Source organism: Aquarana catesbeiana, linkage group LG05, assembly GCF_042186555.1.
Source record: "Aquarana catesbeiana isolate 2022-GZ linkage group LG05, ASM4218655v1, whole genome shotgun sequence".
In the NCBI taxonomy this organism is placed as follows: domain Eukaryota; kingdom Metazoa; phylum Chordata; class Amphibia; order Anura; family Ranidae; genus Aquarana; species Aquarana catesbeiana.
The window spans coordinates 617,619,683-617,631,877 of NC_133328.1; the positions used below are offsets into that span (position 1 = coordinate 617,619,683).

The 12,195-nt window shown below is 41.7% G+C and overlaps 1 protein-coding gene across 1 annotated transcript in view; it reads right to left on the reverse strand.

Annotated features, from left to right (window-relative positions):
- TMEM71 (transmembrane protein 71) overlaps window positions 1-12,195 on the reverse strand; it is a 49,066-nt gene that overhangs the window by 11,479 nt on the left and 25,392 nt on the right. The window contains exons 6-8 of the mRNA XM_073632268.1: window positions 10,406-10,534; window positions 3,109-3,249; window positions 2,795-2,902 (exon numbers count right to left, since the gene is read on the reverse strand). Of these exons, the coding sequence (XP_073488369.1) occupies window positions 2,795-2,902; window positions 3,109-3,249; window positions 10,406-10,534 (378 nt within the window). The remainder of the gene's footprint in view (window positions 1-2,794; window positions 2,903-3,108; window positions 3,250-10,405; window positions 10,535-12,195) is intronic.

Sequence of the window (12,195 nt, forward strand, 5' to 3'; positions counted from 1 at the left end):
CCCCCCATCATACCCTTCTATCACAAATACCCCCTCCCGACCAATACTTTTCCCAGCACAATTCTTTTTCCCCCACTCCCTCAAATCCCCCTTCCTAGCACGAATCTCATCCCCACCTCAAAATTTCCCCTCCCAGCACAAATCCACCCCATCCCCCCCTCACAGCACAAATCATTCCCCCACACCAAATCCCCCGTCCTAGCACAAATTCTCTTCGTATCCAAACCCCCTTCTGCCAATATAAATAAATCCCCCCCCACAAAACCTATTCTCTCTTCCTCTCCAATGTCCCCTTCTACAAAAAATCCTCTCATCCACACACACACACACACTGTGTCCCCAGTACAATCCCCCCCTTCTGTCATTGAAACTTACAGACCTCAGACGCAATAACGGTGGGAGCTCACTAGTGACCACTGCAGAGAGGAGGAGAGAACCGGGAGGAGGTGCCAGCTGTGTCCCTCCCCCCCTTCAACTCATCCTTCCTATGGTATACAGGAGTTGGCACAAGAACACTATTAGATTAGGATTGTGCGGGGTGTGATTACCCGCCCCCACTTGAAATTTCTGCTGCTGGGAGAGGAGCACTCTAGGAAGGTGTCGGGGTGCTATTCAGAATAAGAATGAGCAGGTGCTGAAAAGGAATCGTAATGAAGATGTGCAAGTGCTGAAGAAAACACCTGGCATAGTTGCACACCTGCTCCCAGAACTGGTGCCAAATGCCCTAATATAATGTCAGTGGCTACACTAAGACTTTGCTGGATGATCTTCAGCTACCAGTACTCCTTGCTCCTGTGTTTCTTGAATTCTTACCCCTTACCGACTCAGATTGCCTCTGGACTTCTCTGATGCCTGATCCCTGGTTTTGACCCTGGCTTACTCCTAACTACCCTTCTGCATACTCCCTGGCTCGCCTTCCTGTGTATGACTTCGGCTCTCATCCTGACTTTGCCTCTTCAGCCCTGGCCTGCCAGTCTGTTCCTGCTTCTTCCGCAGGTGCCACCTTGCCTGTGGTTGCTGCCCTGATTCAGCTACACACCTAGGTCTATGGAGGTCCTGCCATCTGCCCTGACAGACAAGCTGACAGCTATCCAGTTCATCTGTGCTGCGAACCACTTCCAGTGGATCTACCTAAACACATACCTCCCAACATTTAGAGATGGGAATGAGGGACACCTACCAGAAAACGTATTTAGGCATGGGACACGCCTCCTGCCACACACCCTTAAGGCTGGGTTCACACTGCTGCGGTGCGGGAACGCAGCGAATTTACTGCGGGTTCCCGCATCGCACCAACTCGCACGGCAGTTCACACTGCCATATGCGAACTGCTGGGGAGTGTCATACAATGTTAATGACACCCCCAGTTCAGCCCGCATATCGCAATGCGAACTGACAATTCGGACATTTTCGGATCGCATAGGTGAGAACACCCATGCGATCCAATTTTGGTCCGAACAAAAAAAAGGGTCCTGTGCGAGTTTGGACCGAATGCGGTGCGATATCAGCCATACTATCTGTATGGCTGATATCGCACAGCACAGACATCGCATGTGATGTGAACAGCAGTGCGCTGCGAATCACATGCGATGTCTGCCACCGCAGCAGTGTGAACCCAGCCTGAAGGAGAATTAACCCCTGAAAAAAGGTTAATTAAATTCACAAGGGCTTTTTTTTACCACTACTATTCCTTTATATCGGCTTTTAAAATTTTCAAATGAGGCCATTTAGAATTTTGGAAGAAAGGTTTAGCACTGGGAAACACTTTTTGAAAGATAAAAATGGCATTTTATATACAACTATACAGGTCAGACCAAAATGAGGGACAAATAAGGAGGAAAGAGGGGCATTGCTCCAAATCAGGGACAGTCCCTCGAAATCAGAGACAGTTGGGCGCTATGAAAACGGCACCTGTGCTTCTTTGAGTGTAGCTCTCCCTGTTCCCACCTTCAGGGGTGCTTGGCACTTAGCCGCAAGGGAAGCCCTCACATCAAGTCGGCCTCAGACCAGGTACATGACAGAAGGAGATAGGTGGTAGGTAATTAAACCTGCGGTCCAAATCTGACAGCATTCTTGTATCAACTTCTGTGTCGGGGAGTGCTGATCTAACAGGAAGAAGGAGCTGGGAGGGAGCAAGCACAGCCCGCACCTCTTCCGGACTCTCTCCTCCTTGCCGCTGCTGTCCCTACTCCTGTAGGGAATTCACTGTCACTACTTCTTTAGTGAGTTACCACTGTTGTAGCAGTAGGAACTCACCTTGTGGTGCCCTCCCTCGCATGAGTTCACTACACCTGGGGCAACTGCCCCTCCTGTTCCCCTCCCCTCCCTAACCTTGTCCCAGCCCTGGTAGACCCTAGATTAGCACTGATTTAATGTGTTCATCAACTCCATAATGCAGCATTTTCCTGATTCACTCTATTCTGTAGAAGAAGAAAATGTGACCTGGGAGAAAACAGCCTGCTTACATTTGGTTTTGCCCTCCATTCACACAATTCAGATCAATACACCCCTAGGTTTGGTTCCTCATTACCAGGTTCTTTCTCAGAAATGAGTTCACTGCACCTGGGGCAACTGTCCCTCCTGCCCCCCCCCCCCCCCAACCTTATCCTAGCCCCTAGATTAGTACTTATTTAATGTGTCCATCAGTTCCATAATGCAACATTTTCCTGATTCACTCTTTTCTGTAGAAGAATAAAATTTGACCTGGGAGAAAACAGCCTGCTTACATTTGGTTTTGCCCCCCATTCACACAATAAAAATCAATACACCCCTAGATGTGGTCCCTCATCATTACCAGGTTCTTTCTCAGAAATGTCCTCCACGCTTCCAATCAGACTTAAAGGAATTGTTTTCTGTTGAGCTGGTATGAGGTTCTTTGTATCATCTGAAAATGTGTTGTTACCTGTAAAATTGAATATATATATATATTTTTATACAGATTTCATATAACTGATATAATTATATTTATTTATTAAAAAGTAGATCTCTTCCATCTTTCCAAGATAAAGGAGTCTCCTAATCCCTGCCCCTCACATACAGCAATACAGACAGGCATAGGCTTTTTATGTAAGCAATTACCAGAAACAATCAGTACAAAGTCATACCTACCTTTGTTTATACATGAATGTCCTTCGACAGAACCATACATAGAGCTTTCCTCTAAAGTGTTCACCACTTCTGGTTTACTCGGAGAGATGATTACTGGGGTCAAAGTTCTGCTCTCTGAATTAAAAATTGAAGACCGTGAACCTAAAAACAAAAACTCTGTTTAAAATGTGTATTTATAGGTTTATAAGCTATTATTTGTTTTCATTATTTGTATAAACTCTCTATATTGCAAATGTATAACACAAGGTAAATCCATGAAACGTTGTTTGCACACCATGCTTGGCTTTCTAATAAGAAAATCTAGCACTACCTCTGCACTTTCTCAATGCTTTTGTTGAATTTGGTGCAAACGTACTTTGAGGGTCTTTAGAGTCCGGGTGTCTGGTGTGTAGCAGTACCTTCAAACATATTTAAACTAAAAAAAAAAAAAGAATGTAATCTTTTGCAGCTTACCAGTCCTTAGATATGGTGGCTGCAGTTATGGCCAAAAATATTGGCACCCCTGTATTTCTGTCAGATAATGCACCACTTCGCCCAAATTCTTGTAATTACAAATCTTTAGATATTAATCGCACACACCTTAGAACAAATAACTGAAATCAATGGCTTCCTGTAATCATCAATGAGTTTCTTACACCTCTCTACTGGAATTTTGGACCACTCTTCTTTCGCCAACTGCTCCAGGTCTCTCAGATTGGAAGGGTTCCTTTTCCCAACTGCTGTTTTGAGATCTCTCCACAGGTGCTCTATGGGATTTAGATTTGGACTCATTGCTGGCCAGTTCAGTACTCTCCAGCACTTTGTCTTAAACCATTTCTGGGCACTATTTAACGTGTGCTTTGGGTCATTGTCCTGCTGTAAGACCGATGACCTCTGATGGAGACCCAACTTTCTGACATTGGGCCCTACACCCCAGAATTCTTTGGTAGTCTTCAGATTTCTCAATGCCATGCACATGGTCAAGACATCCAGTGCCTGAAGCAGCAAAGCAACCCCAAAACATCAGTGAGCCTCCAGCATATGCGACTGTAGGGACTGTATTCTTTTCCTTAAAGGCCTAGTTTCTTTTTCTGACAACATTAGAATGATGGGCTTTACCAAAAAGCTGTAATTTTGTTTTGTCTGTCCACAGCACATTCTCCCAAAAGGATTGTGGCTTCCTCAGGTAAGTTTTGGCAAACTCTTTGATCAATTTTTCTCTTTTGTCAACATCCAGGGAGATTAAAGTGATTGTAAAGGCTCGTTTTTTTCGTTTTTTTTTAGAAAACAACAAACATGTTATTCTTACCTCCTCTGTGCAGTTGGTTTTGCACAGAGCAGCCCCGATCCTCCTCTTCTTGTGTCCTGCTTTGCTGCTCCTGGCCCCTCGCTCCTATAGAGTGCCCCCACAGTCAGCAGCTTCCTATGGGGGCACTAGAGCCGAGACACAGCTCCGTGTGTCCATTCAGACACGTAGCCCCAACGTGGCCCTGCCCCCTCTCTCCCATGATTGGCTGACTAACTTTGATTGACAGCCACGGGAGCTAATGGCGCCGTTGCTGTGTCTCTGCCAATCAGGAGGAGTGTCCTGGACGGCTTAGACATTCATGGACATCACTGGAGGGAGATGGGGTTCAGGTAAGTAATTAAGGGGGTGTTGGGGTGGCTGCTACACACAAAAGGTTTTTTATCTTAATGCATAGAATGCATTAAGATAAAAAAAACCTTCTGCCTTTACAACTCCTTTAACTAAAGTGCCATAGGCTGTAAACTTCTTGACAATGTTGCGCACAGTGGACACGGGAACATTAAGATCTCTGGAGATGGACTTGTGAACTTGAGATTGTCCATGCTTTTCCACCATTTTTGTTCTCAAATCCTGAGACAATTTTTTGCTGCTCTTTCTCTTCCCCATGCTCCATGTGGTACACAGAGACACACAACAGAAAGGTTGAGTCAATTTTTCACCATTTGGTTGCCAGTGTGATTTCTATATTGTCAGCACCTGTAATTGATACAGGTGAGTTTAATTACAAATTACAAGATCATCACAAACTTGGAATACAAATATTTCTTGCAATTTTGAGAAGGTGCCAACAATTTTGTCAATTTCGTTTTTGAAGTTTTGCGTGGAATGTGTCAGATTTGGCTTTTTGTCTCTCCACTTTTTTGTGTCACGCCGATACAAACAAAAGAAATACACATGAGAATGCCTAAACATTTGTAATTGCAACAACTTTCTGGGCGAAGTGGTGCATTATCTCTTGGTTGTGCCAATATTTTTTTTCCATGACTGTGTATGTGTGTGTGTGTGTGTGTGTGTGTGTGTGTGTGTATATATATATATATATATATATATATATATATATATATATATATATATATATATATATATAGTGGGGACGGAAAGTATTCAGATCCCCTTAAATTTTTCACTCTTTGTTATATTGCAGCCATTTGCTAAAATCATTTAAGTTCATTTTCTTTCCTCATTAATGTACACACAGCACCCCATATTGACAGAAAAACACAGAATTGTTGACATTTTTGCAGATTTATTAAAAAAGAAAAAATGAAATATCACATGCTCCTAAGTATTCAGACCCTTTGCTCAGTATTTAGTAGAAGCCCCTTTTGATCTAATACAGCCATGAGTCTTTTTTGGGAAAGATGCAACAAGATTTTCACACCTGGATTTAGGGATCCTCTGCCATTCCTCCTTGCAGATCCTCTCCAGTTCTGTCAGGTTGGATGGTAAACGTTGGTGGACAGCCATTTTTAGGTCTCTCCAGAGATGCTCAATTGGGTTTAAGTCAGGGCTCTGGCTGGGCCATTCAAGAACAGTCACGGAGTTGTTGTGAAGCCACTCCTTCGTTATTTTAGCTATGTGCTTAGGGTCATTGTCTTGTTGGAAGGTAAACCTTCGGCCCAGTTTGAGGTCCTGAGCACTCTGGAGAAGGTTTTCGTCCAGGATATCCCTGTACTTGGCCGCATTCATCTTTCCCTTGATTGCAACCAGTCGTCCTGTCCCTGCAGCTGAAAAACACCCCCACAGCATGATGCTGCCACCACCATGCTTCACTGTTGGGACTGTATTGGACAGGTGATGAGCAGTGCCTGGTTTTCTCCACACATACCGCTTAGAATTAAGGCCAAAAAGTTCTATCTTGGTCTCATCAGACCAGAGAATCTTATTTTTCACCATCTTGGAGTCCTTCAGGTGTTTTTTAGCAAACTCCATGCGGGCTTTCATGTGTCTTGCACTGAGGAGAGGCTTCCGTCGGGCCACTCTGCCATAAAGCCCTGACTGGTGGAGGGCCGCAGTGATGGTTGACTTTCTACAACTTTCTCCCATCTCCCGACTGCATCTCTGAAGCTCAGCCACAGTGATCTTTGGGTTCTTCTTTACCTCTCTCACCAAGGCTCTTCTCCCCCGATAGCTCAGTTTGGCCGGACGGCCAGCTCTAGGAAGGGTTCTGGTCGTCCCAAATGTCTTCCATTTAAGGATTATGGAGGCCACTGTGCTCTTAGGAACCTTAAGTGCAGCAGACATTTTTTTGTAACCTTGGCCAGATCTGTGCCTTGCCACAATTCTGTCTCTGAGCTCTTTAGGCAGTTCCTTTGAACTCATGATTCTCATTTGCTCTGACATGCACTGTTAACTTATATAGACAGGTGTGTGGTTTTCCTAATCAAGTCCAATCAGTATAATCAAGCACAGCTGGACTCAAATAAAGGTGTAGAACCATCTCAAGGATGATTAGAAGAAATGAACAGCACCTGAGTTAAATATATGAGTGTCACAGCAAAGGGTCTGAATACTTAGGACCATGTGATATTTCAGTTTTTCTTTTTTTAATAAATCTGCAAAAAAGTCAGAATTCTGTGTTTTTCTGTCAATATGGGGTGCTGTGTGTACATTAATGAGGAAAAAAATGAATTTAAATGATTTTAGCGAATGGCTGCAATATAACAAAGAGTGAAAAATTTAAGGGGGTCTGAATACTTTCCGTCCCCACTGTATATAGTATATACAGTATCTCACAAAAGTGAGTACACCCCTCACATTTTTGTAAATATTTTATTCTATCTTTTCATGTGACAACACTGAAGAAATGACACTTTGCTACAAAGTAGTGAGTGTACAGCTTGTATAACAGTGTAAATTTGCTGTCCCCTCACAATAACTCAACACAAAGCCATTAATATCTAAACCGCTGGCAACAAAAGTGAGTACACGCCTAAGTGAAAATGTCCAAATTGGGCCCAATTAGCCATTTTCGCTCCCCCGGTGTCATGTGACTCGTTAGTGTTACAAGGGCTCAGGTGTAAATTGGGAACAGGTGTGTTAAATTTGGTGTTATCGCTCTCACTCTCTCATACTGGTCACTGGAAGTTCAACATGGCACCTCATGGCAAAGAACTCTCTGATGATCTGAAAAAAAGAATTGTTGCTCTACACACAGATGGTCTAGGCTATAAGAAGATTGCCAGGACTCTGAAACTGAGCTGCAGCACGGTGGCCACTCAGAACAGGCCTCGCCATGGTCGACGAGGAATTGAGTGCACGTGCTCAGCTTCATATCCAGAGGTTGTCTTTGGGAAATAGACGTATGAGTGGTGCCAGCATTGCTGCAGAGGTTGAAGGGGTGGGGGGTCAGCCTGTCAGTGCTCAGACCATACCCTGCACACTGCATCAAATTGGTCTGCATGGCTGTTGTCCCCGAAGGAAGCCTCTTCTAAAGATGATGCACAAGAAAGCCTGCAAACAGTTTGCTGAAGACAAGCAGACTAAGGACATGGATTACTGGAACCATGTCCTGTGGTCTGATGAGACCAAGATAAACTTATTTGGTTCAGATGGTGCCAAGCGTATGTGGCGGCAACCAGGTGAGGAGTACAAAGACAAGTTTTTCTTGCCTACACAAGCATGGTGGTGGGAGTATCATGGTCTGGGGCTGTATAAGTGCTGCCGGCACTGGGGAGCTACAGTTCATTGAGGGAACCATGAATGCCAACATGTACTGTGACATACTGAAGCAAAGCATGATCTCCCCCTTCAGAGACTGGGCCGCAGGGCAGTATTCCAACATAACAACCCCAAACACACCTCCAAGATGACCACTGCCTTGCTAAAGAAGCTGAGGGTAAAGGTGATGGACTGGCCAAGCATGTCTCCAGACCTAAACCCTATTGAGCATCTGTGGGGCATCCTCAAACGGAAGGTGGAGGAGCGCAAGGTCTTTAACATCCACCAGCTCAGTGATGTCGTCATGGAGGAGTGGAAGAGGACTCCAGTGGCAACCTGTGAAGTTCTGGGTTAAGGCAGTGCTGGAAAATAATGGTGGTCACACAAAATATTGACACTTTGGGCCCAATTTGGACATTTTCACTTAGGGGTGTACTCACTTTTGTTGCCAGCGGTTTAGACATTAATGGCTGTGTGTTGAGTTATTTTGAGTGGACAGCAAATTTACACTGTTATACAAGCTGTACACTCACTACTTTACATTGTAGCAAAGTGTCATTTTTTTTTCAGTGTTGTCACATGAAAAGATAGAATAAAATATTTACAAAAATGTGAGGGGGGTGTACTCACTTTTGTGAGATACTGTATATAACAAAATAATACATATATAATTTTTTTTTGTACAAACAATGCTTCTTTTGGTACTATTGTCAACAAGAAATGACAGCAAGACTAGATATGTGCGATTTGTTTAGTTCTGAATTCGTTTAATGAATTTTGACAAATTCATTAATTTCAGCATTTCCAAATTTTTCAATTTCCGAAATATCCGAATTTCCAAAATTTCCGAGAAATTTTAAATTTCAGAAATTTGGAAGTTCGAAATTTCGGTAAAAATTGGAAAATTGCAAAAATTCGAAATTTCAGAAATTCTGAATTTCGGAAATTTGAAAATTTGGAAATTCGAAAGAATGAAAATCCGAAAATTTGAAAACTCGAAAATCTGAAATAACTAACTAATAATAACTATTAAATTATAGGTATTGGAATTTCCTTTCAAATTTGGCTGTTTGTGAATGTAACGAATACAAATTTATCCAAAGTTACGAATTACCTGAAATAACGAATGCCGTATCTAAAAGAATGGAACGTAACGATCTAATAATAATAAATAGTAATAATTATAAAACCGTTTATTATTATCATTTATTATTAATTTGTTCCATTCCATTTGTTTAGATGCGGCATTCGTTATTTCAGATAATTCGTAACTTCAGATAAATTTGTATTCGTTACGTTTACAAACAGCCAAATTTGAAAGGAAATTCCAATACCTATAATTTAATAGTTATTAGTTACCGTAGTTATTATTTCAACTTTTACAGATTTTCTATCTTTTTTCAGATTTTCAAATTTTCGGATTTTTGAATTTCCGAATTTTTGAATTCCGGAAATTCGGAAATTCGAAATTCGAAATTCAGAAATTCTAAAATTTGTAAATTTGGAAATCCGAAAGGTCGGAAATTCGAAAATCCAAATTTTTGGATTTCCGATTTTTCGAATTTCCGAAAAAAGCAAAAAAAACGAATGAAATGAAAACAAACAAATTTTTTGTCAGTACACATGTCTAAACAAGACTGTCTGCTATCAGAATACAGTGATCAGCAACTGCAGCCGATGATCAAGAAAACATTTCCAACAGGAAGTGTCGACAGCAGTCGATTGCTGAACCAGCTGAATTTTAATCAATCTATAGCCAGCTTTAAGGTTAATAAGGGGTTAAACAGGAACAACATTTTTTTTTACTTGCCAGGCTGTTTTAAATGGTATCATATGCCATTCAAAGCCCATTCCTTTGAACTGCAGATGAATGAAACTGTGTGAATACAAAAGTAACCACGTTACTCCATATTTCATCATCTCTGGACTGAACAATGTTTATAAACACTGTGTCAGGCAGTCATTTTTTAACAACAGCAGTTAAAGTGATATTAAAGGCATGTTTTTTTTTCTATTAAAAAAAAAAAAACATGTTATACTTACCTGCTCTGTGTAATGGTTTTGCACAGAGCAGCCTCGATCCTCCTCTTCTCCGGTCCCTTGCTGGCGCTCTTGGCCCCTCCCTCCTGCCAAGTGACCCCCAGAGCAAACAGCTTGCTGTGGGGGAATCCGAGCTGAGCCATTCAGGCACAGAGCTGCGGCTCGGCCCCACCCCATCCCTCTTCTCATTGGCACTCTGAATGTGATTGACAGTAGCGGGAGCCAATTATACATTGATTTGATCCGCTGACCTGCCATTTTTTGCTTATAAATACATAAAATTTGGGATAGGAATTCTAAGCCTCTTACCATTGTCCTGGGATGGTTGAGAAGTTGGATGTTCTTTAAGATTGGATTGCTCTGACTGTAATACTTGGGAAAAACTTGCAGAAAGACTTGGTCCAATAATGCTTCTTGAAGTACAAGCGGTAATCCTTTCTGTACCATGAAGAAAAGATCAATGGAAAGGATAAAATACTAAACCCCTACCAGTTTGTTTTTTTTACCATCTTTACCATCAGTAAACAGGATAAATAGAAAATTGCTATAACGACAATGTAGCACCCTCCTAGTTAGGATGCAAGGTAAATTTAGTTTTTGGATTTTTCTGTAATCAGAGGAGCAATGATTGCTTTGTCTAGTCTGTTTGATTGAGTCACATCTATGGCATTTTTAGAGCTTTTTGCATTTTGCAGATTTGCACTACAGAATGTGTTCCATAGGAAACCATGTTGAATGGACTGCAGTGCAAATCTGCAAAATGCAAAAAGCACTAATGCCCCGTACACACGGTCGGATTTTCTGACGGAAAATGTGTGATAGGACCTTGTTGTCGGAAATTCCGACCGTGTGTAGGCTCCATCACACATTTTCCATCGGATTTTCCGACACACAAAGTTTGAGAGCAGGATATAAAATTTTCCGACAACAAAATGCGTTGTCGGAAATTCCGATCGTGTGTACACAAATCCGACGCACAAAGTGCCACGCATGCTCAGAATAAATAAAGAGATGAAAGCTATTGGCCACTGCCCCGTTTATAGTCCCGACGTACGCGTTTTACGTCACCGCGTTCAGAACGATCGGATTTTCCGACAACTTTGTGTGACCGTGTGTATGCAAGACAAGTTTGAGCCAACATCCGTCAGAAAAAATCCTAGGATTTTGTTGTCGGAATGTCCGATCAATGTCCGACCGTGTGTACGGGGCATAAGAATGCATCAAATGTGAATCAGGTCCTAGGCTCAATTCACCCCAATGCGTTTTTTCTAGACACGTGCAATTCGTTTAGTTCCGAATTAGTTTTTTAACAAATTTTGACATTTTCGTTAATTTCCGCATTTCCAGGAATTCAAAATTTCGGGAATTCGGAAATTCGGACATTGGAAATTCGGAAATTTGAAATTTCGGAAATTCGAAATTAGGAAATTCCAAAATTTAGAAATTCGAAAACTCAAAAATAAGAATGAAAATCTGAACATTCAAAAGAATGAAAATCTGAAAATTCAAAAACCCGAAAATCTGAAATAATAACTTACTAATAATAAATATTAAATGATAGGTATTGGAGTTTCCTTTCAAATTTGGCTGTTAGTGAACATATTTGAACGAATTATCTGAAATAACAAATGCTGTATCTAAATGAATGGAACGTAACGATCTAATAATAATAAATATACATACAAAAAGGAGACAATACGCCCTACTCCAATCCTCCTATCTCAGCGCTAAAGGATATTCAGTATATGAAGATGGAAAATAATGATTGTAATAAACTGCAGTGATTTAACCTGATGTCACCATATTCTGAGTGAGATATCTCTCAGCAGCCACTTAATAAAAAATAGAAATATAAATATGGATGAATGAATGTACTATATGAAACAGCAATTAACCCATCAAAGCAGCGCTATTTTCAGTCCTCAATGCTGACTGATAAAACAAAGTCTTTGTAAATGCAAGCAAAACACATGCAGGCAGGTAAATTCCAACAAAGACACAGCGGTAGGAGCTCGGTCTGGATTCCCTTATATGAATAGTAGATCTGATGGGTGCACCTTTCACCATCTATTGGGACACCTTGTGCTGCACACACCCCA